Source organism: Aquarana catesbeiana, linkage group LG03 (assembly GCF_042186555.1).
Source record: "Aquarana catesbeiana isolate 2022-GZ linkage group LG03, ASM4218655v1, whole genome shotgun sequence".
NCBI classification, from domain to species: Eukaryota; Metazoa; Chordata; class Amphibia; order Anura; family Ranidae; genus Aquarana; species Aquarana catesbeiana.
The window spans coordinates 670,608,123-670,636,072 of record NC_133326.1 but is presented as its reverse complement, the minus strand read 5'-3'; the positions used below and the strand labels follow the sequence as shown (position 1 = coordinate 670,636,072).

At 41.7% G+C, this 27,950-nt stretch overlaps 1 protein-coding gene across 1 annotated transcript in view; it reads right to left on the bottom strand.

Annotated features, from left to right (window-relative positions):
* The window catches only part of LOC141134718 (uncharacterized), a 29,571-nt gene extending 13,787 nt beyond the window's left edge, over nt 1-15,784 (bottom strand). Inside the window, exons 1-6 of the mRNA XM_073624156.1 lie at nt 15,523-15,784; nt 11,660-14,284; nt 10,221-10,325; nt 8,864-8,985; nt 4,360-4,418; nt 757-947 (exon numbers count right to left, since the gene is read on the bottom strand). Of these exons, the coding sequence (XP_073480257.1) occupies nt 757-947; nt 4,360-4,418; nt 8,864-8,985; nt 10,221-10,325; nt 11,660-14,284; nt 15,523-15,577 (3,157 nt within the window). The 5' untranslated portion in view covers nt 15,578-15,784. The remainder of the gene's footprint in view (nt 1-756; nt 948-4,359; nt 4,419-8,863; nt 8,986-10,220; nt 10,326-11,659; nt 14,285-15,522) is intronic.
* Between the last annotated feature and the right edge of the window lie 12,166 nt (nt 15,785-27,950).

The following is a 27,950-nucleotide window of genomic DNA, read 5'->3' as shown; positions in this document are numbered from 1 at the left end:
CACTGCTGAGGGACTCATGAGAGTTACTAGGGAAGATGGCTGGACTCTATAGTTCGTATAGCACTGAAGTTCTCCACAATGAGGCTAATGTGAAGGAGGATGATGTACAGGTTTTGTGCCAAGAATGCTTTAAAGTAAAGCGTTGAATAGCACTTTGTGTGTAGAAATTCTTTGTAAAAGGAAACAGGCCTTTGGCCAAGAGTATGTGAGTGCTATAGTAAGGGCAAGGAGTATCAGTGACACAATATGGCAGAGTCTTGCCAAAAGAGAGGTATGTGGATATCCTATCTGGAGAAGAAGTGGATTGGACCTGGGCCAGCTTGGAACTGCTGTCCAATCCAGGTCCCTTACATATGGAACAGGAGTGAAGTGAAATCCCCCCAATGGAACACAGGTGGCAAAAAAAACCTGACAGCTTTGTCATTAGTTCTACTTAAAGTTAGTGAAAGATATTTTGTGAATTTCCCATTTGGAGTTTTTGAAGTTCATGCTTTTTTCAGAGTATGCAACAGTTTTAGCATAGAGTGGAGGGCTGGAAGACACATAAAGTAAAAAAATCCCAGCATTTCTCTGGGCCTGCACATCACAAATAAATATTCCAAAATCAAATGCTCATAAAAACTTTTGTCTTGAATTACAACAGTAACCTGGGCAATGATGGACTGTTGTGGAATTAAAAGGCTTCCATGTACAAGAGTCATTGTCTGAAAAGATTGACTTATTTCACTCACAGATAGAAATACTTACAATACTTACCTTCATTTGTGCAATTTTGTAGCATCACTAATTGATCTGTTAGTGTCTTCAATGCTTCATCATATTTTGTGGTCACGGTCAAGTTTTCCTGTAATGGTATCTCCATAGTGACGTTATGTTCCACAAACATATCGACACTCCTAGCAGATACATCAGCACTTCTTCTTTTCCTAGCTGAGCCACTTCCAGGCCTAACAGAGAAACACATAGAGCAATTGATAAAATCTGTATTTATATTATTCTGAATGCAGTAGGGGGTGTGTTCATAGATGGCAAATAGGCTGATCACTTTGCAAGGGAATTTGCCCCAGAGCTTGGTGAATGAGGCAGAGCTCTATTGACTGTCATCATCCAATCACGTGCTGTTTTTTATTTATTTTCCCTGTACATAACTGGGTATTGTTTGCAAAGTATAACCTTGCCACAATCACTAAGCCCTAGTGCAACTTCCCTTACACAGAGAATGGCCTATTTGCCTTTTATAAATCAGCACCAATAGGAGACTGTTAAGGGTATATCAGCAGGTGGGGAGCCCAGAATTGGCCTTTAATGTTTCATGATTTGCTTAAACACAGAACAGGTCTTTTTGTTTTTTTTTACTCCCAGCTCCAAACATTTTAATTCTATGGATTGCCAATAAAGAATATATATGCTAACCTATAGATAGTAAATAGCCTGCTTGCACATTGCTCATGGTAACTGCTGCTGTTTTTGTATTTACTTGAAATTTTCTTGTAGCTCCTGCTAACCTGTTGGCTACAAGGTGACCCTCCACCATGAGGGGTAAAAAGATACAGTAAGTATAGGAAAGCTTTAAAAGTTCCCACACCATGTGACTAAGCTCTGTGCCTAAATGGCCAGCTAGCCATGTGTTCCAACATTGGGGCTCTTACACCCCAGGGATGGGAAGGTTTGCCTAATCATGTTGTCTCTGTGATTGGCTGTTAAAGTGGTCACATGATTGGGAGCCGTTCCTGCCAGCTCCCAGTCATCAGTAAGGAACAAGAACTGTCATTGACGTCTTAGTCTTTGTGCTGGGAGCGCGCAGTGAACGCACTCTTAGCACAGAAACTTCTGCTGCCAATAGACAAATATGTGCAACATGTATGCATTAAAACCCACCCTTTTTGCATCCACATGTCAGGAGTCTGTGATAATGAGCTCTTGTAGTTTACCAACTCGAGATTCCCCAGTTAGCGGCATCTAAGCCCCAGCATACTTCTTCACCATGGCTCCCCGATGGTGGGGATAGACTTGCAGCAAGCTGGAACCAGGTTACGGCTCACAGATGCACCCATCTGAGAATGCAGAGACCACTTAATGTATGTAGAGTACAACAGCAGGAGACTGAAGAGAAAACCAGGAATCAAGCTGAGGTCAACACAGAGAATAGCAGGCAACACCCATAGAGCATATGAAAGGAATCAGAAGAACACTGCAGCAGGGAGGTAAGAATACACAGGCAGTAAAACTGCAGGCTAAATCGTGACACCACACATATGGGTTGCATTGGTGGCAACAGGCAATCAGCCATTTCTCAACTTTTTTAACATCAAATAACCTTTGAAATAACTTTCTAGTCTAAAGGAACCCCTGTTAATTACTACTATACAGTATCTAAAGTTCATTGTACATTAGCCTAATGGTTAGTGGGAAGAATGTGCCTTACATCTGTGGTCAGTGGGAAGACTCCCCCCTAAAAGATAGCTAAAAACTAATTCCCTGGCAGCCACTGTCCAATGAATCCATCAGCTATAAGCCATTCCTCTAAAAAGATTTTGCCATGCTCTTCAAATTTTGAGAATACCGGATTGGTTTATACAGTATCATTCTCTATATGGCTGTTTACCGCCTGGCTGACCGATGTCCCATCTAGTTGGGTTCCCTTTCAATTTTTGTGAATTACCAATTTCTCTTTCCAGTTAGAACGTCTCTTTTTCTGCGGCTTGCCCAATTGCTAGTTTGGGCTGGGATGCTATATACGTCCTTGCTTCTTTCTCACTAGTATTTTGCCCTATCTGTTGCTGACACTTCCGGGTCTTGGTGATGTTTTTAGATCACTTCCGGTTAATCGCCATATTTAGGGCATCACTTCCGGTAGACGCAGTTGCCGTAATGACGTCACTTCTGGTGCGACCTAGGTCGCGCTATTAGGCGGTCATATAGCATCCTCACCCTCTGATTTTGGCTCCAAAGTGGCCATCGGATCTGAGGGTGGAGGGGGTATATAAACAGCACTTATTTTGGTTGTTATTAGTGGTCCAGCATGGGAAGGAGAGAGATGTGTTGGTGAAAACTTAACTGAAGGTAATTTTACCACTGCTGGTCTGGATTTCAGTGGTGCTTGTTTGTTACCTTGGCATCTAATTCTGTCCATCATCTTACTCTATTAGTTTTCGGACCACTTACCGGTGGCTGTACTTTGGATACACCCCCCTCTATGACTTCACCAAATGATCCGTCTGTTGATATCCCCATGATTATGGAGCATCAATTTATATGTAAATGGTTGTGAACATACAGGTAACTATTTTGACCATGGGTGACCTGATTGTTGTGCTGTCCTCAATCGATGAATGCTATTTCCAATTTGTTTAAACTGTATCTATTAATGTATTGTAATTGTTATCATTGTTGATTGTTCTGCTTTTCAAAAAAACTCTTTGTTCCTAGTGCTTATTGTGCCTTATATCAATCATATCTCCTGAAGAAGCCAATATCAAGGCGAAACATGTAGAGATGAAATCAGTCAGCACTTGTATTAGTACTGTATCAACATTTACTCTTTGTATGTCTTGTTTTTACTTTTTGAATACATTTTTACTTTTATAAAATAATTCTGTTCTAATTTGGCACCTTAAAAATCCCATTTGCCCTTACTTATTTTTAAGTAGAAAAAGAGACCTTCTAACCGGGAAGAAAAATTTGTAATTCACAAAAATAGAAAGGGCCTAAAAAAAGGGAACCCAACTAGATGGGACATCGGTCAGCCAGGCGGTAAAGGAGCCAAACAGTGAAACCAAAAGGTTACACCAAGAATGACACCCTGGGCGTCCCTATGGCCACCGGATTCAAAAAATTCCCCATGATAATGGATAAGGAATTGTCTACCTAATGCAGGAAAAAAAACATAATTTTTTAGTCATCATCCATAGAATCTTAGAAACACCAGTAAATTGACCAGAAATGACCTAAAAATGCTATGCAAATCCACAATTGACGCTACAACAATCCACAAAGGCAATACTGGTCTTAGTGTTTAGTTATCTGAGAGGCAGAAATTGCTCAAGGAACCCTTAGCATCCTCTGGATCATTGCTCATTGCATTGCTGATCCTATCAGAAGAAAACAAAAAAACAACAACGTGGAATAGAGAAGATAAAGTGAAAGTGGAGGGCTGAAAACCAAAGAAGTAACCTGGATTTAGTGATAGCAGATGGAAAAAAAGGAGGCGAGCCTGTCCTTGTCTTGTGCCTATAAAATTCTGATCAGGGTGGAACCAACAGTTTATTTATGTTCAAAACTACCCTTGTACCATTTATAGGAAAATAATACTATGTCGGTTTCTATGAGCATCTAAAGATGATTTGTGGTAACCCTCACCTTATCTGTATAATCTGTACTCCGGTATACACGTCAATTTTCTCATAATGGATGTCCATCTATAAAGGGAAACAGAGAGAAATGGTAAAACCTTTATATGTATACAACATTTAATGCATATGATTCTGAGCAGTAACCAATTGAATTCCAGCCATCGGTAGCAATGCAAATGAAAGCTGTTTTCTGATTCACAACATTTGTCTCTTTGCATGAATTAAATATGGAGTATAGGGCTTAAAGGGGAAGTAAACCCTTGTGCTTTTTCACCTTAATGCGTCCTATGCATTAAGGTGAAAAAACACCTGACAGTCAACAGCCCCCCAGTTTTACTTACTTGAGCCCCTTCATCTCCTCGGCGGGGACGCGCTGTCCCTCTCTCCACGGGGTCCCGGCTCTTGATTGGATAGATTGATAGCAGCGCAGCCATTGGCTCCCGCTGCTGTCAATCAAATCCAATGACGCGGGTGCAAATGCTGGACTCGGGAGCACGCCCGCAAGGTAACCCCCTCTAGACAGCGCTTCTCCAAGGGGTTACGTGATACAGGGAGGAGCCACGAGAGCCGCCGGGGGGACCCCAGAAGAGGATGTTCGGGGCCACTCTGTGCAAAATGAGCTGCACAGTGGAGGTAAGTATGACATGTTTGTTATTTAAAAAAAAAATAAAACAGGAGGAGGAGGAGGAGGAGAATTTAGTAACCAACCTATGACCAATGAGAACATTCAGTGACCAATGAGAATCATTCAGATATTAGCCATCTAGTGGTGAATATCCAAATGACCGAAATAACCAATACAACCATGCCTCTAATCCTCTATATCAGGGATATACAATTAGTGGACCGCCAGCTGTTGCAGAACTACAAGTCCCATGAGGCATAGCAAGACTCTGACAACCACAAGCATGACACCCAGAGGCAGAGGCATGATGGGTAGTTTTGCAACAGCTGGAGGTCCACTAATTGCATATCCCTGCTTTATATGAAGGAAACAATTAGGACAGCACCATCTAGTGGTGAAAACCATATGGCCAAAATTGCCAATACAACCATGCCTATACTAACAGATCAAAACAAGTTTTTCAAAATAATTAATATAATACACGAAAACAGTTTATATAATAACAATAAAACTTCTGAAAGTTCATTAAACTAAAAAATAGGTAGAAACCCTGAGGAACCAGGGCTCTAATCTAAAAAAATAAATCTCACTAAAAACAGACATATTATCGCAATCAATAATCAGTTAAAAAATTAAGCAACATTTAATGACCGATGGCATTGTTAAGCAACATGCTTAACCAATAGGAACCATTTAGTTATTTAGGGGTTAGAATTTGTGTTAAGGGCTATTGGATAAGCCCATCCACTTATTATAAAAGGAGGGCATATGGCTTCCATAGTGTTTGTTTTGAAAACTGATAAAGGATAGGGAAAACCTACAAACTGCATAGAGAGAGATTAGGGTCAGTGTCAGGAGCATGGTGCCAGCTATCAGGCTAAGACACTGTATGGCTGATGCATGTGTGTGTATGCATAGGCATGCACATTCTTATGAGCATAGGACACATACAGTATCTCACAAAAGTGAGTACACCCCTTACATTTTTATAAATATTTTATTCTATCTTTTCATGTGACAACACTGAAGAGAGGACACTTTGCTACAATGTAAAGTAGTAAGTGTACAGCTTGTATAAAAGTGTAAATTTGTTTCAAAATAACTCAACACACAGCCATAAATGTCTAAACTGCTGGCAACAAAAGTGAGTACACCCGTAAGTGAAAATGTCCAAATTGGGCCCAATTAGCCATTTTCCCTCCCCGGTGTCATGTGACTCATTAGTGTTACAAGGTCTCAGGTGTGAATTTGGAGCTGGTGTGTTAAATTTGGTGTTATCAACTCTCGCTCTCTCATACTGGTTACTGGAAGTTCAACATGGCACCTCATGGTAAAGAACTCTCCGAGGATCTAAAAAAAAAGAATTATTGTTGTACATAAAGATGGTCTAGACTATAAGAAGATTGCCAAGACCCTGAAACTGAGCTGCAGCACTGTGGCCAAGACCATACAGCGGTTAAACAGGACAGGTTCCACTCAGAACAGGCCTCGCCATGGTCAACCAAAGAAGCTGAGTGCATGTGCTCAGCGTTATATCCAGAGGTTGTCTTTGGGAAATAGACATATGAGTGCTGCCAGCACTGCTGCAGAGGTTGAAGGGGTGGGGGGTCAGCCTGTCAGTGCTCAGACCATACGCCGCACACTGCATCAAATTGGACTGCATGGCTGTTGTCCCAGAAGGAAGCCTCTTCTAAAGATGATGCACATGAAAGCCCAGAGTTTGCTGAAGACATGCAGACTAAGGACATGAATTACTGGAACCATGTCCTGTGGTCTGATGAGACCAAGATAAATCTATTTGGTTCAGATGGTGTCAAGCGTGCTTGGCGGCAACCAGGTGAGGATTACAAAGACGAGTGTGTCTTGCCTACAGTCAACCATGGTGGTAGGAGTGGAATGGTCTGGGGCTGCATGAGTGCTGCCAGCACTGGGGAGCTACAGTTCATTGAGGGAACCATGAATGCCAACATGTACTGTGACATACTAAAGCAGAGCATGATCCCCTCCCTTTGGAGACTGGGCCGCAGGGCAGTATTCCAGCATGATAATGACCCTAAACACACCTCCAAGACGACCACTTCATTGCTAAAGAAGCTGAGGGTAAAGGTGATGGACTGGCCAAGCATGTCTCCAGACCTAAACCCTATTGAGCATTTGTGGGGCATCCTCAAATGGAAGGTGGAGGAGCCCAGGGGCTCTAACATCCACCAGCTCTGTGATGTCATCATGGAGGAGTAGAAGAGGACTCCAGTGGCAACCTGTAAATCTCTGGTGAACTCCATTCCCAAGAGGGTTAAGGCAGTGCTGGAAAATAATGGTGGCCACACAAAATATTGACACTTTGGGCCCAATTTGGAGCTTTTCACTTAGGGGTGTACTCACAATTGTTGCCAGCGGTTTAGACATTAATGGCTGTGTTGAATTATTTTGAGGGGACAGCAAATTTACACTGTTATGCAAGCTGTACACTCACTACTTTACATTGTAGCAAAGTGTCATTTCTTCAGTGTTGTCACATGAAAAGATATAATAAAATATTTTCAAAAATGTGAGGGGTGTACATACTTTTGAGATATACTGTACCAACATTTGCCCACACATATGAGCATTCATGCACGCAGGTACGCACACATGTGCATGCACATCCACTGACAACAACCGGCCAATTTAAACCTGAACTCTGCATTAGCTCTTTGCTGTATGGCAGTGGCTGTCAACTCATGAGCTAAAGGGGGCCTTAAATGTGGCCCCTGACATCACCAAAGAGCTGCACGTAGTATTCAATATTTATAATGCTGTTTGGGAGGACTGGCAGAAACTGCAGGCCTAGGAAGCACCTTCTGATAATGTGAACACTGTGATTGGCTGTCACGGTGGTCATATGATGGGGAGCCAGTCCTGCTGGCTTCTGATTATAAATAGATACCGGGAATTGTCTATAACCGTGCTAACAGTCACTGCTCTGTGAGTGTACTTACAGCAGAGGAACCTTGGCCACCCATGGTCACATGTGGGAAAAATCCAGCAGCAAATAGTATTTAGTGACTAACAGCATTATTCCCTTACGTTTTCAATAAGAAACCCTGAATTGGAAGTAAACACCCTGCAACCAATAGTAACATTCAGAACCACTTATAAAAATGAAAAAGGTTGTAAGGGATGTTTTGATCCTTATCAAGATCAAAATCAGTGTGCTCACTCCCCTACATTGGGGGGGGGGCAATCTTCTAAATATGAACATGCATCAGTAATATATATGGGAAAGACCATAAAAAAAGGATAATTACTATTGGGGAATTAAGGAGCTTCCACTACTCAATATCTCAAATATTTAATTTTATTATCAAAAATTTTAACAAAAAAGGTAAAACACAATTCTATAAATATAAACTTTCACCTTCCACCTAAAAGCAATAATAATGACAACATTGGCATCTAAACTTCTGGATGTCTCCTTTCACTCCACACCACTCATGCAGGAATAGTTCAGAAGCAAGCTAGATTACCTCAAATACCAAAAGGTGGCCTCACAAAATGATGTAACAAGATAATAAGACCAATAAGTACCTCCAAAATATATGTAGGTATCTATAATTATAATGCGTAAAAAGAGGAGATTTAAGCAAGCAGAGAACATTTAGAACCAATGGGAAAAATCCAGTGATGGTAGTAACATATAGAAAACGGTGGAAATATTCCGCAAACCAATTGCAACATTCAATGAACAATAAGACCATACAGAGACCAACTAATTGTATTGTTCTGACTGTTCTACACAGCTGAAGAGGGACATGTACCATAATTACACTATAATATATATAATTGCTCTTTGAGTTGCCTTTTACAAATAAATCTAATGAGGTATTAAACATAAATGAAATATCACCTCTTTTTTAAATTCATCCTCAAACTTTTTATATTCAGTAGATGAGGGATCCTGGTACTCAGTCAGATAATATCGGTTAGTGATTTGAATTTCCACCGTTACTGTTGCTGTAACTTTTGTGCCTATAGAAAAGATAAACACTTGGTTTACAATATACATACATGTCCAAATATACCCATAGACATATAGGTATATTTAAAAGTGTATATCCAGAAATTCAAAGGAAGCGAAAAATACTCCACCGCTCAGGTAGGTCCAGGCTGACAAACCGATGTAAAAGTTCAGATCCTCCGTGTGGAAAGAGCCCCAGGTGCTGGCTAATGCTGAGACAAGTAGAAATGGACAAGGTAATCTGGATGGTCGCACACCGGACAGATAACAAGCGCCTTTAATAATAAATCTGGATCATGGAATACACAAGACTCTATGACAGGAACGTACAGGAATCAGCTGACGCGTTTCACACTTACGACAAGTGCTTACTCATGAGTAAGCACTTGTCGTAAGTGTGAAATGCATCAGCTGATTCCTGAACGTTCCTGTCATAGCGTCTTGTGTATTCCATGATCCAGATTTATTAATAAAGGCGCTTGTTATCTGTCCGGTGTGCGACCATCCAGATTACCTCGTCCACTTCTACCTATATTTAAAAGTGCTCTCTGTGTATAATTTGTAATTAAAAATGTAGACTTCGGGAGCCATATTTGATTATTACATATGCAGACACTGATTTTAGCTTAGTAGAGCTAAAAAAATGCTTACGCTATGGAATAGCAACTATATAAACTATGCAGGTCACATAAAAATGTTCTACCAGGTTAGGGTTGCAAAAATTGCGCAACACAGAAAGTCACTAAAATTGCAATGTTGTTTCACTTAAAGTAAACATGAATGAATAAGGAGTGAGAGGAGGAACTAATTTTACAAAAAATGTTGGCAAAATTGAAATCTAATTCAGCCGTATTTTCAGGCAAAATATCCAGGAAAAAAAAAAATATAAATTGTTCCCCCCTTGCTTAACCAAGTGATTTGTGGTTTTACTAATTTATTATTGTGTATTTTTTTGCAGTTTGTTTTTTGTTTTTTTTTAACAGAAAAAGAAACTACTTCTTCTACTTCTGTAGAAAAAAAACATCAAATGATAACAAAACAATCAATGCACATATAATACAAGAGAAAAGAAAGGCAATAATCAGAGAGTGTATTTTATGTGTATTTTTTTCTGTATTTTATTTAGTTCCACAGAAATAGGAACTACAAAAATGAAAATTTTAAAGAGATATTCAAATTATAATAATTAAAACAATATATAATATAATGTGTGATTGTTGTTTACATGCCAATAGGAAGGACTTACCAACAATAACTCTGTCACCCAAGACAGTCTCACAAAATGATCCAAAGTAATCTCCTGGACAAATACATTTAATTCCATCATAGTAACCTCCATTTTGACAATAGGCTAGAGGGGGAAAAAATGTAAAAAAAATAATGAAATGGGCATGATTCAGTAAGGTATAATTCAGATGTGAAATGCATGAATATTTTACTGCTGAGGTTACAAAATATTAAAGCACTAATTCATACTGGGTTCACACATATGCAATGTCAGACATCGCTTGTGATTCGCACCGTATTGCTGTGCAGATCACATGCGATGTCTGTGCAATACGAGTTCATCCATACAGTTGAATGGCTGAACTCACATTGGATTTGCACAAAAATAGTGCAGGAACCTTTTTTTCCCCCTGCACTGGAATCGGATCGCAACACCCATGCGATCCGATTCCTGTCCGAATTCACAGTTGGCACTGCGATCTACGAACTGATCTGGGGTAGTCATTAACTTTGTATTGACACCTGCAGTGGTTCGCAGAGGACAGTGTGAGATGCGATGTGGGACCCGCCACTGGAATTTCATTGGTTCCCGCAGCGCATATGTGTGAATCGGGGCTCAGTGTTAATATTATGTCTCAATTGTTTTTGCAGTCTGGGTCTCTTTTGGGGACATTCTCCTTGTTTCCTGCCTTGGTGATTATCTGTCAGTGACAGTAATTATTTTTTTTATTTTAAAGTTTTGACTAAAATTAGGTGTTTTATTTCTAGCATATGATTCAATTGTGCATCTTTTCTCATAGATATGGGTAGATAAGCCCAAAATGGCACCTGTGTTGAGCAATTGACCTCCTATATTCAGTAAGCAGAGGTGCAGTCACTTGACAGGGGACCATGAAGCATGTGGATATCACTGAAGTAGCAGTGTCTACTTCGGTGGTTTCCAGTCTCCAAGGGCATCAGCCAGGTTTGGAATATACATAGTTACATTAGTCCAAGCTAGATCATTGTAAGCATTTATAAAATAACCATGCCTGGAATTATTCTTTAAGGAGCTCAATTATGCCACAGTAAAGGAAAAAACAAAAACAAATTGTATGCCTGGGTGTAGTAGTATTCATACAGAAGAAGAAAGTAACCATTCTTCCAGAAGTATATTCTTTCTGTATCTGTACAGGACTCATCATTTGAAAAATTAGAAATCAAACCATACAATACTGCCATAGGGATTTTCACAAATATTTAGCTGCTGCAGAGGCAGCATGAAAATATACTTAGGAGCCTTCATTAGTGTGGCATTTAATTTCAACCTATCCTGGTCACCCTATACTGATCATCTATACTATAATAGAAATCTATTAATCCAACTACATGATGAGGAAAGCACCTTCTTTACTCTCTTTTTGTTTCTTGATGCACAACAATTTGGTAATATAACAAGACAAATTATAAATTGCTTACGTGTTGTTGGGCCAACAGGTCTTGTTGTGGTTGTTGGAGATTCAGTTGTCGGAGATGTTATTATTGGAGATATTGTTTTGGAAGATGTTGTGGTATCACTGACAGTGGTTACTACAATACTAGTGAGTGGAATCGAACTGGTAGGATTAATGGCTGATGATCTAGGAGTAGTGGCCACAAACCCTGGGGTTAAGGTCCTACTTGTTAGATGGGTGACCTCTTCAGTTGTGATTATGGCTGGATCTGTTTGTTGTGTTCCACTTTCCAAAGTAGGGTATGTTGCTGGTGAACTTTTTTCAAAATCTTTTGTGGTGCTAACATCAGGTTCTCCAGATCCAATTGTTGTGAATGGTTTTGTTATAGTGACCTTCTGGGTGGTACCAGTCTCTGGTTCTACAGACACTTTAGCTGTTGAAACCATTGGAGTAAATATACCGCTAGAAATTGTTGAAAATGTAGTATACGTGTCTATAACTTCCTTAGGGGGTGTGTATGCTACAGTTGTGATTTCAGGTGTTCTATCAACTACTCCAGAACTTTCTGGTGTTATGGGTATTCTTGTAGTAAGGGTTTGAGTTGTATCAGTGTTGACAGATCCTTCAGGCTTTGAGTTAGTTTCAGGTCTTGTCATGTTATCTTCAGAAGTTGTCAGTTTATTCCCAGATGTTGTCAATCTATCAGATGATGACTCTCCAGTCAGGAGATTTGGTGTTGTATAAGCTCTTGACGTTTCTGCTGTTGTGTATTTGTCAGTAACTTTTTCTGATGTTTGAATCTCTCCAGATTCTTTAGAAGTGGTGATTGCAGCTGTAAATGATGCTGCAGTGGCTGAGGATGCAACTTTATGTGGTGTTGTCTCTTGTCCTTCGGACCCTTCTTGCGTTGTAAACTTTTCAGTAGTTGTTTGTGAGGTTTTCTCAATGTCTCCAGATCCTACTCGTGTTGTGAAAACCTGAGTACCCAATGGGGATGTTGTTTCACTGGAGCCTGCTGGTGTTGTGAAAACTTCAGTTACTGATGCTGGTGTTGTTTTGATTTCACCAGAACCTTCTGGTGTTGTAAATATTGGCGTCACTGTTTTTGGAGTAGTCTCAATGCCTCCAGAACCTTCTCCAGAGCATTCTCCAGAGCATTCTGATGTTGGGGAAACTTCTCGTGAGGTGAATATTCCTGTTGCAGTTTGAGATGTTGTCTCAATTTCACCCGAATTTCCAGGTGTTGTGATTATTTCTGTCACGGTCTGTGGTGTAGTCTCAATGTCTGACCCTTCTGGTGTTATGAATCCGTCAGTAACAGTTTGTGGTATTGTTTCTACTTCTCCAGATTCTTCTGGTGTTGTGACTATATCTGTTACTGTTTGTGATGTAGTTGCAATGTCTCCAGAGCCTTCTCCAGGGCCTTCTCCAGAGCCTTCTGGTGTGTATATTTCTGTAACAGTTTGTAAAGTTGTGTCTACATTTCCAGAGCTCTCTGGGGTACTGAATACTTCAGTTATTGGTTGGGATGTTGTTTCTACAGCTCCAGAACCTTCTGGTGTTGTAAATATTTCTGTCACTGTTTGCGTGGTTGTCTCAATGTCTCCAGAGCCTTCTCCAGATCCTTCTGGTGTAGTGAATATTTCTGTCACTGTTTGCGCAGTCGTCTCGATGTCTCCAGAGCCTTCTTCAGATCCTTCTGGTGTAGTGAATATTTCTGTCACTGTTTGCGCAGTCGTCTCGATGTCTCCAGAGCCTTCTTCAGATCCTTCTGGTGTAGTGAATATTTCTGTCACTGTTTGCGCAGTCGTCTCGATGTCTCCAGAGCCTTCTTCAGATCCTTCTGGTGTAGTGAATATTTCTGTCACTGTTTGTGCAGTCGTCTCGGTGTCTCCAGAGCCTTCTTCAGATCCTTCTGGTGTAGTGAATATTTCTGTCACTGTTTGCGCAGTCGTCTCGATGTCTCCAGAGCCTTCTTCAGATCCTTCTGGTGTAGTGAATATTTCTGTCACTGTTTGCGCAGTCGTCTCAATGTCTCCAGAGCCTTCTTCAGATCCTTCTGGTGTAGTGAATATTTCTGTCACTGTTTGCGCGGTCATCTCAATGTCTCCAGAGCCTTCTCCAGATCCTTCTGGTGTAGTGAATATTTCTGTCACTGTTTGCGTGGTTGTCTCAATGTCTCCAGATCCTTCTGGTGTAGTGAATATTTCTGTCACTGTTTGTGTGGTTGTCTCAATGTCTCCAGAGCCTTCTCCAGATCCTTCTGTTGTGCTGAATATGGCAGTAGGTGTTTGTGTTGTTGATTCTGTGTCTCCAGACCCTTCAGGAAATCCTGAACCAGATCCTGACATATGTTCATCAGAATGTGAAGACCAGTGGGCAGGTGGTTTTCCCTTATGTTTGGCTTTAATTAATTGCTTATTTAAGTGAGAATGTAAGATAGAATACTTTTTTCTTCTCGCCAAAAGGTTTTCTGTGTTTCTTGATTGCTCCTGTTTGTTTGTTAAAGAAAAACTTTTGTCTTTTTTTGTTTTTTCCTGTTCTTGTTGGTTCAACACATGTTTTGTTTCTTTCTCATTTTCTATAACTTTAGTTAGATCTCCGGGCTCTAATCTTTGCTTTGCTTGAACATTCCACTTCCATTCTGCAACTGAGGAAGGAATATAGAGACACATTATCATTTAGATACATTTAAAATGAGAAAACAACGAATAAGACTGCAAATATTCTAGCCTTGATACTGTAGACAAAACTAAACCGTTGCATGGGCAGCTTCAGTTTTTTCACACAAGGAGAAAAAATTTCCCCCTAACTTCAAAATGACACTCAAATACAAGAAGAATACACCCTAAACTATTCTTTTAATTATGGGAGAAATCTAAAAAGAAGGCATATTAGTAGTAAATGTAAACATTACATTATATTAAAGTCCTTAAAGTAATTTAATTTAGGTATTTCAATAAATAAATCAAATTATTCCCCCAACAAGTAAAATGGAATTTAGAAACCTCTTTGTGGAATAGGATTATAAATGCAATTGTATTTGTTGGAGGAAAAATTTGATTTATTTATTGGTTTGTCCCCAGCACATGCTACAGCCAAACAGAGGGATAATAGTTAACTCCATTATAAAACTTTCTTGGGAAAAAATAATCCTCCACCTTTTTGTTGCTTAAGAAGCACAGAAGCTGACAATCTGTTTGCAAGCTTATTACACTAAAGCTTTTATTTTTGAGAAGACTATTTTTTCAACAATAGATCTTTATTAAATTATAATGGTATGCATGTTGTACAAATAACAAGGGACACATAGCAACATAATAACAATAGACCAGCCTTTCAGTATATAAAAAGCGGACCATAAGTGATCAACATAAACTTTGTCCTGAATATCGGCATTGTAATAAATTTATAGGGCACATCAAACAGTAGAGGAAGATAAGAGAGAAGACTATTTTGACAAAATGAATGCCCCTTATATTGGTGGCCACTGGCCAGTGGGAAGAATGCCCCCCTTACAGTGGCGTTCAGAATGCCACCCTTTTAGAAAGCTGTTATGCAGATGGCTCTGTCAAGTGCTGTTGGCCTTGTAACTATACAAGCTCCATTCACTGGGAGGTCAATCAGCCACAATTTAAGGAACCCTTAGCAACCTCTGGAGGAACCCCAGGGTTTGATGGAACCCTCGTTGCGAATGACTAGTTTAAGCCCTTACTCTGAACTTAATTGTCAGTTATATACTGATTTAAAAAAAAAAGAGAGAGCAAGATAATTGTAGATATTACAATAAAAACTATAAGTAAGTTAAAAAAAAAATAATCGTTTTTTTATTGAAAAGAATAACTATATCTAAATAATACAGGACAAAAAATGTAAAGATTTACCTACCAGCTACTAGTAGTGTTACCCCAAGGATTATTGGTACTAGTGTTTTGACTTCCATTGTAAGTGCTTGCTGCTCTTCAGTTAGTAGATCCCTTCAGCTCCAGTCTAACATCAGCAACTGTCCAGCCCAAAGTGAGAGTTAAGATAGTGACCCCTGATTTATATCCAAGTGATCTTTGCCTCAAGCTTGACACATTTCATAAGGTAATGCATATATATAGAGCTAGAAAAAGAGGCGGTGTGTAGATGCTCAAATCTATGTATCGTAATAAGAAAATGTCATGGCCATGGGCGGGTTGACTCGACTCAGAAACTTCCATTAGAAGCTAATACATGTCATCACAGCTTGTGTTAATCATTAACAGGAGGATATATCCACTTTGCCTCTCCTCATTTAACCATGAAAACATTCAGAATTTTGGTTGACTCTCCTTCTGTGCTCTGAATTTTCATTAACTTATTTTTTGCCCTATAAAAATCTTCTATTTTGTTTTTTTTTAATCTAATTTTGTATCTCAATTTTGCTTATTTCCCCCAGTCTCTTTCAGCCACGCATTTGCAGCAGCATCAGCTTCATGTAATTTTTCTGGGCTGGCTTCCTGATCACGGACCATGTCTGTGAAATATGTATTGTAGTTTTCACTAGAGAAGCATGTGACAAAGTGACAACGCAGGGGCACAATAAAGGTACAGCTGTCATTCTATAACAGTAAATGCCTGAACAAAGACCTGCAGTGCAGGATCATCAGGGATCTCCACTAAGATTTAAAAAAAAAATAGCATTTTTAAATTTAACATTAATAGGAATTACCTTTCCGCTTTAATCTGAAGCCGCTGTATTTTTTTAAAACTCTCAAAAAATCATATGGCAGCCTAGAGGCATTCTGTAAAACCCTGGTTTACGAAATGCCTCCAGAAATGTAATTTCCTGTATAATAGGATCATCACTGATTTTCTTAGATGACTGCAAGTCAAATTTTAGACATCCTCTGCAATAGGAATTTCATTTTTGGTGGGATACTCGCTAAAAGGTTAAAGTCTCGTTTTGTGTTCTCTAAAAATAACAACCATGTTATACTTGCCTCCTCTGTGCAGTTGGTTTTGCACGGAGCAGCCCAGATCCTCATCTTCCCAGGTCCCACTTTGGCTCTCCTGGTCCCTCCCTCCTGTCGAATGCCCCCACAGCAAGCAGCTTGCTATGGGGGCACCCGAGCCAAGTCACAGCTCCCTGTGTCCATTCAGACACGGAGCCCTGGTTCGGCCCCGGGACTGAGGGGGCTGCTACACAAAGGTTTTTTTATCTTAATGCATAGAATGCATTAAGATAAAAAAAAAAACTTCTGACTTTACAACCACTTTAAATGCTTGCTGACCAGCCACCGCAGTTATACTGTGGCAGAATGGCTCGGCTGCGCAAATCGCCGTACCGGCACAGCGGTCCCTTTAAAGACTATAGCAGGCACGTGGCCAGTGCCGATGCACGTGGCCGGCGGCCGCAATGTCCGCCGGCCACCTGAGATCGCTTCACAGAGAGCCAGAACGGGGCAGATCCCCGTTCTGACAAAGAAGTAGAGAGAGTTTGTCTGTTCTTAGTGATCAGGAACAGCGATCTCTCCCCTCCTCCTGTCAGTACACTCCCCCCCACAGTTAGAAACACCTCCCTAGGGAACACACCCCTTGGTCGCCCCCTAGTGTTAATACCCTTCCCTGCCAGTGTCATTTATACAGTGATTATCGGCTATTTTTAGCTCTGATCACTACAAATGTCACTGGTCCCAAAAAAGTGTCAAAAGTGTCCGATCTGTCCACCTCAATGTCGCAGTCCCGCTAAAAATTGCTGATCACGGCCACTACTAGTAAAAAAAAAATAATAATAAAAATGCCATAAATCTATCCCCTATTTTGTAGAAGCTATGACTTTTGCGCAAACTAATCAATATACACTTATTGCGATTTTTTGTTCCCAAAATATGTAGAAGAATACATATTGACCTAAACTGATGAATACATTTTTTTTTTTTTTTTTGGATATTTATTATAGCAAAAAGTAAAAAATATAGTTTTTTTAAAAAGAATTGTCAGTCTTTTTTTGTTTATAGCACAAAAAATAAAAACCGCAGAGGTGATCAAATACCACAAAGAAAGCTCTATTTGTGGGAAAAAAAGGACATCAATTTTGTTTGGATACAGCATTGCATGACCGCGCAATTGTCAGTTAAAGCGACACAGTACTGTATCGCAAAAAATGGCCCGGTCATTAAGGGGGTAAAACCTTTTAGAGCTGAAGTAGTTAAATAATTCCAAAGGGATGCAAATACTGCAACTTTCTTATCAGAACACTAAGGCCCCAATCATACTCGTACGATTAGGAATTCTGAACAGAATTAGGGCAATTCTGCCTACGATTCCAAAATGCAGCAAAATGTGTTTTGGTGCCATTCATTCTAAATGGCACCCCAAATGTAGTGTGATTTTGCCATGATTGTCATGTGACAAAACATGAGAGAATCACAGAAAAATGTGAGTGTAAAATTATTCCTGGCTCAGAGCCCAAATTTGCCAAACAATCATAGGGCAGCCTATTCAAGTGACACACAGAATCGTGCACACAAAATCGCAAGCATACAGTATATGAACGGGGCCTGAGAGTGCACCAGGTGGTTCTAATGAACCAGACACTCCCATTCAGAAAAGGACATAGTGGAACAGACAACTTTTTCTTCTGAAGAGAAAAAGGTAGGAATCTGCTACAGTTTTTGAAAACCCTTGCGATCACCCTGAGAGAAGCCCTTATCCTTCTCTTCTCGGGTCCCTCACTTGAGCTCTGGGCCCCCCCCGCTGAGTGCCCCCATAACAAGCCGCACTCCAGCATGCTTGCTTCTGAGCCCCACTCTGTTTGTCCATAAGATACTCAAAACAGGGCTCAGACCCTCCCCTGATTCCTCCTCATTGGCTGTGATTGTCAGCCAATAAGGAGAGAGAGAGCTGGGAGAGCAGCGGTTCTCGTGCACATTGTTGGCTTGAGATCGGGTTTAAGTAAGTATTGAGGGGGGGGAGCTGCATTTCAAAAGTTTTTTACCTTCATGCATATCATCCATGGGGGTAAAACACCTTCTGCCTTTAGAACCCATTTAAATACTTCAATACTGGGGCAATTCTGAAACTTCACTCATACATACAAATATCTGTATGTCTTTTGCTAGAAAGTTACTTATGCCTCATTTCCACTGAGCGGATGGGTTCGGGTCGGTACAGTTTGGAAGACCTAGAATGGTCCGGCCTATTCAGGTGAGCGTTTCCACTGCAAGTGGAACCGACAGGGGCCATACGTGGGTTTAGAAAAAATGCCTAGCATGGCGTCACACGTCCGCCAATCAGTGGAATGTATCGTAGCTCTGCCCTAACCGAACCGTTCCATTTTCTTTTTTTTTTTTTTTTTTTTTCAAAATTTAAAGCTTTATTAAAGAGCAGTGCAGTACAAAGATGAACATAAGTTACAAAGGGATATTGGAAGAATCCCCCATTAGTAAGGGATAGTAGTTATGCATGGATATCGCAAGCAAACAAAGGTTCAAAACCGTAAACTGTAGCCTTTGATACGTTAGGTAAAACTGATGTTGATGTTCCCCGTGTTGGCGGAGAATCCCAGCCCCCCTGACGGAACTCACTGTGCTAGGACTCCGCCCTCCACAGGGAGAGCATTGAGGTTGATCCAGAAAACCTACCGTACCCACCCCCGGGGACCTACCATCGCCCGAGAGGTGGAAACACGAGACCCTTAATAAGGCCATAATTCCCTTCCTTCAGAAACCCCCCAAAAAGCCGAAATCCGTTCTGAGTTAAGAGCTAAAACTTGTTGAAGATTATCCGAAGGTGGCAATAGAGGTTATACTATTATGTAAACGGATAGTAAAACATAACTTTTACACTGCTAGCTTGAAATCAATTCGTTGTACATACCAAAAAGATATGGAGAGACAGAAGAGAGGAAGAGAAGGCGAAGAGAGGAAGAAGAGAAAGAACAAGATAAGAGAATTCACTGTCCTGGGGAAGACGTTTGTAACCAGTCCAAGGACCCCCTTTATTTTTTTTTTTTTTTTTTTTTTTAATATGAATAAAATATTCAACTAGGCTGAGATAATGGAATTCCTGTGATAAGGGAAATGCCTAGGTGCCTAGCCCAGGGCTCCCATGTCGCCTCAAATGACCTAGAGGTGTCCGTCATAGAGATGACTATTTTTTCAAGTGACATGATCCAAGATATCTTTCTTTTGGCAGCCTGGAAAGACACTGTGGGTTGCTTCCAGGCTTTGGCTAACGTAGTCTTAGCTCCTAGTAGCATAAAGGAAATTAATTTTTGAGAGTGTTTTGTTGTTTTAGGGGATGAGGCATTGAGTAAGGCCACTTGGGCTGATTTAGTGATGGGGAGTTCCGTTACTTTACGGATTAATGTGAATATTTTGTTCCAGAAACCTCTTATTTTCGGACACTCCCACCAGATATGGATCATAGAGCCCTGGGCTTGACACCCTCTAAAGCATAATGGGGAGGTAGAGGAAAACATAGTTGCAAGTCTGGAGGGAACTAAGTACCATCGCATAAGCACTTTTATATTAGTTTCTATCAATGCTATATTTAGAATACCTTTAAAGGCTGTGGATCCTCTCTGATGCCATTCCTCCAGGCTCCAGGTCTCCCGCAGATCCTTTTCCCATGAGTCCATGTAAGAGAATTTTGTGGTGGGTTCCACAAGGGACGCATAAAGGAGAGATATACCCCCCCTTGTGTCAAGTGCTTGACCGCACCAACGTTCATAAGGAGTAAATTCCAGAGGGAGATCTTGTCCCTTCATTAGGGAGGCAAGAAAATGGGATATCTGAGCGAATCTAAATCTCTCTGACCCAGGGAGTTTGAGTTTAGTTAGGCAATGCTTTAGCGTCAATGGGCCAGATGGGGAGAGAAAGTGACCTATGCGGTACATCCCCTTGTCTAACCACCATTTGAATGACTTAATGTCCAGACCCAGAGCAAAGCGAGGATTATGGAAGATGTGCTCCAGAGGGCGTAATGGTGAAGTTAAAGCTGGGGAGCATTTCATCGAGTCCCATAATTTAAAGGATTGAGACAGTGTTGGAGCTAAAATGGTAGGCCTTAATTTCATAGGGCACCAGAGCAGGTAGTCTAGAGTATATGTCGGAGCAGCTTGTCTCTCTATTTCTATCCAATCGGGTTTCTCAACTTTGAAATATACCAAAGATAGTTGGGCCAGCCTTGCCGCTTGAAAGTATCTGAACAGATCTGGAAGACCCAGACCCCCTTTGGTTTTGGGGCTAAGAAGCACATTCCGGGCTATTCTATATCCTTTTTTACCCCAAACGAATTTTATTATCTTCCCTTGTAGTGGTTTAAGATGATGTTTTCTAATATCTATTGGGAGAGACCTAAACAAGTATAGAAGCTTGGGCAAAAGAGTCATTTTGATAGAATTGATTCTGCCCAGCCAGGATATATTAAAGTTGGACCATGTTTGGATGTCAGATTCTAATGTGCGGAACATGGGAGGGAAATTAGCCTGGAAGAGTTGCTCAAACTTAGGGGTTAGATTAATTCCTAGATATCGGATTGAGGATTCGCTCCATTTAAATTTGAAAGCAGACTTGAGCCTATTCACATCTGCGTCTGAGAGCGAAATATTTAATGCCTGTGACTTATCCATATTGACCTTTAAGCCCGACAAGGATCCAAATGCCCTCAAGAGGTTGCAAATATTGGGAAGAGAGATAGTAGGGGAAGTGACAAATAAAAGGATGTCGTCCGCAAAAAGGGCGCATTTGTGGGATTGCGCTCCACATTTAACCCCTTTGATGTTTTGGTCAGTCCTGATCGCAATTGCCAGGATCTCTATGGCTAAGGCAAAAATCACTGGGGAGAGGGGACACCCCTGTCTGGTTCCCCTGGTTATTTGAATGGGATCTGAGTAGAAGCCGTGCATTTTTACCTTGGCGCTCGGAGTGGAATACAGTGCTTTCAGGGTATTTATAAAATTATTCCCAAATCCCCATCTCCCCAGGACTGCAAAAAGGAAGGACCAAGATAAGGAATCGAAAGCTTTTTGGAGGTCCAAAGACAGTAATAAGGCTTCCTGCTTTGGGCCTCCAACCCATCCCGTCTGTAGAAGAGATACTATATCGACCGCCCTTCTGACCTGGTCCGGGCCTTGTCTTCCCGGCATGAAGCCTACTTGATCTTTATGAATATATTGATTGATGAAGGAGTTGATTCTATTAGCAAGGATTTTAGTGAGTATTTTCAGGTCGTTGTTAATCAACGAGATCGGTCTGTAATTTTCGACTAGAGATGGATCCTTGTCAGGCTTGGGTATGACCGAAATGAAAGCTAAATTTAAATGTGACTCAAGGGGAGACCCTTCTCTTTTGGAATTGAAGAATTTTGTGATGTAGGGTGCCAAAGTTTTCTTGAATGTTTTATAGTATTGATTAGAAAAACCATCGGGGCCAGGAGCTGAGTTCCCTTTTAAGTTTTTAATGACGTCTAATGTTTCTTCCGTGGTGAAGGGGGCTTCCATGATATCCTTATGCTCTTTACTTAGGGTTGGAATGTTAATGTTATCTAGGAAAGCTTTTAAGGAGGAGTCAGACATTGTGTCATTTTGCTGATACAATTTAGAGTAGAAAGAGTGGAAGGCTTGCAGGATTTTAGGGGGGTTAAGGGTAGAGGTGCCATCCTGAAGTCTAATATTGGGGATGGAGAAGTTAGTGATTTTGGGAGATAGCTTTCTTGCTAGAAGGGTACTCATCTTGTCTCGCTGAAAATAGAATTTTGCATTATTCCATTTCAGGTGTGTCTCTGCCCTCACTGTGTGGGCCAGATTTAATGCTGTTCTGGCTGCATCTAGTTGGGCTATGGTGACCGAGGTAAGGTCCCGTTTATGTTGCTTGCATAGAGCCTTGAATTCCCTCTCTAGTTTCTCTATCTCCGCTTTTTGCTCTTTCTTTTTCCTGGAAGATATTTGAATGAGTTTCCCCCTTATGGTCGCTTTATGAGCGGCCCATAGAGTCTCGGCTGAAATTTCCTCCACATTGTTCCGCAGAAAATAATCTTTTAAGTCCTTCTCAAGTTCTATGACTGAGATATGGTCATTAAGAATGTTATCGTTGATTCTCCAATGGGTATTGGGTGGTTTGTGAGAGCCGCCCCTTAGTGTTACGATCACCATAGCGTGGTCCGATAGGGCAGAATCCTTTATATAGGCCTTAATTACATAGGGTATATGTACTACTGACATTAGTATGTGGTCGATCCTGGAGTATGTTTTGTGAGGGTTTGAAAAGTGTGTATAATCCCGCTTAGTGGGGTTGAGTTCTCTCCAAATATCGGATAGGCCTTGTTGATATATTATTTTTGCAATCTTGGAGCTTGTTTTTGTGGGGCGAATTGATTGAGCTTTTAAAGGTTTGGATTTGTCTAGGCCTGGGTCAAAGGCCACGTTGGAGTCACCTCCGAAAATTACCGTTCCTTCCAATAATGGAGTTAGAGTTTGTAGCATTGCTTGGAAGAATTTTGTTTGGCCCTTATTGGGGGAGTAATACGAGATGAAGGAATAGAGGCTTTCATCTATTTTACCCTTGACCAGCAGGAATCTGCCTTCAGGGTCTCTGTGCACTAAATCGGGCTTGAATTTGCACTGTTTTGCGAATATAACCGCAACACCTCTGGTCTTATCCTCTGCATTCGCTAGAAAGAATGTGGGATATTGAGCATGTAGAAATGTTGGGTTATAATTGGGTGGGAAATGTGTTTCCTGGATCATGACTACCGCCAATTTTTGTGTGTGATAAGATTGGAATAATTTACGCCTTTTGACCGCTGAATTTAGTCCCTGGGCATTATGGGAGGCTAGTTTAAAGGAAGGGTGAACCAAATTGCCACTAGACATGTCGTCTAATTGGGGGAGTTGTGTGTAGTGCGGTATCTCTTACCTCCTCTGGGCGCGGTGGAGCATAGTTATTCAGATCGCGAGGTAGGACCTGGAGCCTGGAGGATAGTGGGCTGTTCAAGCATCCTGTGGACTGGCACAAGCAAAAGAAAGGGTTAGAAAATAGGACAGAAGAGGAAAAGAAAGAGAAAGAGAGTAAATGCAAGTGTTTTCGAGAGATTAGTCCCAAAAGGAACCGGTGGCATCGAGGGGGAGCAAAGATCCCCTCCATGCCACCCATCCATAAACAATAATAGCCCTCCGAAGAGGTCATCAGTCCATCTCCCGACCATGGAGGTTCTATTGTCGAAAGATGGATGGAGGCGCATGACTGCTACCCCAGTCAGAGCCAACCCAATTGGTAATCCTAAAAAATGAAATTAACAAAATCTAGTAAGGACAACCATGGCAACAGAAAAGCATTTAAGTTCAATTGTAACAAAGCCAGCCGGCTTAATAAAAAATAAGACAAAAATAAAGTCCTGCTGAAGGCCAAAAAGGCTTGGGGGGATATGTTAAGGGTAGGGGGGATGGGAGGGTGGAGAAAAAGGGAGGGGAGGGGGATGAGGGGCAGGGATGAGTTCAATAGGGGGGGTAGTTGTGGGGGCTGAAAAATACCCCAGTAGGAGCTGTCCATTCCTAATAGGCTCGTGAGTCGTCGTGTCCGTTCCCTGGACCACCAGAAAAGGCGGATCCGCAGGTGGGAAGTCCCGATAACTTGTTCTTCAGTGTACGTTGCAATGTTGATTGTGGTAAATCTAGGCGTCCTCTGTGGGAAGGGGTGGAATCCAATTGTTAGCGAGTCGCTAGAGAAGGAACAGATGTCCCCTTGGTAGTGGTCGTAAGACACTGTGATTCTTATTCTAGGTGTGGAGTGACCTAATCGGTCAGCTGTGTCGAGACCTGTGAAAATCCATCTGGACGTGGGAGTTCAGTGTCCCTGATGAGTTCAGAGATCGTGCATCCTGATCCTAAGTAGTTCAAGATGGACTTTTAGGGTGGATGATGGCTTGGAAAGTTTCCTGAGTAATGTGTCCGGGTACTGTCCGGGCGCAACCAGATCATTCAGGATGGCATCGGTTCTCTTGTTCGTCTACTCTTTGTGGTTTTCCATAAAGGGGAAACTGGGCTGGTTGGTGTCTGTCTCTTATAAGATCCGGGTTGCATGTTTGATGTGTCCATCTCCAATTCTTGGGAAATAAGCTTCAGAGACAGGAGAATCCGCTCTCCTTCAGGTAGAGTGGTGAATGAGTGTGTCTTGCCTTTGTAGTTGAATTTTAAAGCAAAGGGGAAAGCCCACCAGTATTTTATTTCTTTTTGTGTCAGGACTAGAAGTAGAGGTTTAAGGGCTCGACGTTTTTGGATCGTCGTGGGCGATATGTCGGCAAATATTTGAATTTCGTGTCCTTGGAATGATATGTGTGGTTGCTGGCGGGAGAGCTTCATGATGCTCTCTTTCACTCCGTAGTGATGCGGCTTCACCACGATGTCCCTGGGGGACCCATCTTTTCTGGGGGGACCCAGAGATCTGTGGGCTCTGTCTAATTCCAGGTAGTGTTTAGATATATCAGGGATAAGGGATTTAATTAATTCTTGTACTGCTGCGGGTATATCCGTGCACGATTCTGGGATGCCTCTGACCCTGAAGTTCTCCCTTCTCGATCTGTTTTCCAAATCGTCGATCCTACTTAAGGCTACATCCAACTGCTCCTGCACGATCTGTAAGTGATCAGAATTTTGATTGGTTCTGGAGACTGTATAGTCCAGTTTTTGTTCGATCGCTTCAATTCTGATTCCCAGATTCTGGAAGTCTGATCGGATGTCATTTGTTATTTTTTGAGCTGTATTAGCTAAGCCCCTTTCCAGTAAGTCAGATAGTTTGAGGAAAAGGTCTCCCGCATTCTGGGGCATATCTGTGCCTGTGCTTCCCATGCATTCAATATTATGCTGAGAAAGAGGAGAGTGTCCCATAGGAGATAACAAGGGGGCTGCCAGGGGGCTCTCATTTAGGAAAGCCGAGTTGTGGCCTGAGGGGGATGAGGTGGGATGAGCATAGGAGCTTGCAGTGGAAGGGTAGGAGAGAGTAGCAGGAGCGATCACTTGCCTGGGTTCTTGTATCCCCCCTGATGCTGCCTGTGTCTGAGGCGCTGCTTGTGTCTGAGGCGCGGCCGCCATCTTGGATTCGGCCTGATGTTTCTCAGCCTCAAAACGGGGTCCCAGGTCCTTCTTGACCGCTGTGGATGGCATGGGTGGGGAACCGCTGTGTTCCCCTTGCCGAAATTGCTGTGTGCGGGCTGGCTGCGGTTTCCAAAACGGCGCTAGGGCGGCTGGCTGGCTGGGGTAGTGGGAAGCTCCCGGCTTACGCGGCCATCTTGGAGTCCCTCGCGCATGCGCCTCCCCGAACCGTTCCATTTTCTATGGCCCCACATCTGAAGCAGGACCCAGAATGGTGCGGTACGGTTCGGTTGTATGGGCCGCTTTCATAATAGAAACACTCAAAATAGCGTACCGTACCAAACCAAACCGAACTGATCCGCTCAGTGAAAACGAGACATATGAACCCCAAACATTATATACTCTTTCAAGCAGAGGCCCTAGAGAATAAAATGGTGGATGTTGCAATTTTTTTATGTCATATGGTATTTGCGCAGTGGTTTTTCAAACGCAAACTTTTTAGAAAGATTACACTAATGCCCCGTACACACGATCGGACATTCCAAAAACAAGATCCATGGATTTTTTTCAAACGGATGTTGGCTCAAACTTATCTTGCATACACACGGTCACACAAATCTTGTCGGAAACTTCCGAACGTCAAGAATGCGGTGACGTACAACACGTACGACGAGTCGAGAAAAATTAAGTTTAATAGCCAGTGCGGCTCTTCTGCTTGAGTCCGAGCATGTGTGGAACTTTGTGCGTCCGAATTGTGTACACACGATCGGAATTTACGACGGATTTTGTTGTCGGAAAATTTGAGAGCCAGATTTTAAATTTTATGTGACGGAAATTCCGATGGAAAATGTCCGATGGAGCCTACACAAGGTCGGAATTTCCGACAACACGCTCCCATTGAACATTTTCCGTCAGAAAATCCGACCCTGTGTACGGGGCATTAATTTTAGTGAAAACAAACAAAATATAATGCCCAATAATTTTTGGTAACATATAAAAGAATATGTTACGCCGAGTAAATAGATACCTAACATGTCACGCTTTAAAATTGTGTATGCTCCAGTGATGGCGCCAAACGACAGCACCTAAAAATCTCCATACAGGTTACCAGTTTAGCATTACACAGGAGGTATGGTGCTGGAATTATTGCTCTTGCTCTGATGTTCGCAACAATACCTCACATGTGTGGTGGGATCACTGTTTACATATGTGTGTAGGACTTGTAGGTATATGTTTACATTAGCGTGTTAGCGTGTTTTTTTAAATTTTTTTATATAAAACATTTTTTGCACAACCCTTCTATTTTTTTTTTTTTGTATCACCTATATTGCTATCACAAGGGATGAACAATATCCCTTGTAATTGTATGGGCCATGACAGGTCCTCTTTATGGAGAGACCTGGGGTCTATTAGACCCCATATCTCTTCTCTGGCCTCCAAAGCATCTGTTTAAACCAAGATCACAGAGAGGGAGGAACAATGTCAGTTCATCTCTCTCTGTTCAGTCCACAGGATGCTGCTGGTTGGAGCAGTCCCGGGCTCCCAGATTGGATGGTAGATCCAGGGAAATGCTGCAGCGAGAGGGGGGCACCACCTTCCGCCACCTGTAGAAGTGATCGAGTGGCACTAAAACCACTTGAATAACTTCTACATGAATGAGCATTGGCGGCAGAAATTTTTGATACTGAGATGATGTCTGTAGCTGCAGGCATCATCTTGGTATAATAACTTCAATCCAAGGTCATATGACATCCACCCCAGGGGGGAAGTAGCTAAAGAAACCTGAAGAATGAAGAAGACAAAACAACTTCTGAAATGACATTTACATGTTAAAACTTTAATAGATTAACTTAAATGATATTACGGTTGTAGCGCTATCCCCCCCCCCCCCCCCCGCCCCCGCAGGAGCAGCTGGTGAATATGGTTATCTCCCACCCTGCACAGACAAGAAGCAGTCCTTCCAGCTTTGTTTTTTATTTTTTTTATTTGGGGGAATTGAACTTGGATGGGGTAGGGTTATTATGGGATGCCCACTTGATCAGTAGACACTCTTCAGGGACAGTACTATATACATCCCATATATACACACTTCTCCTCTTCTACCTCCAGCACCGACTTGCTTGTAGAACTACAACTCCCAGGACCAGCTAGCACTGATGTGATGATCTGACACTGACTCAGTCAGATCCTTGTAATGCCTTTGCAGGCAGGGACCGGGGGCCCCTTTTTGTGTAGCAAAAACAGAGGTATGTGGTGCTAG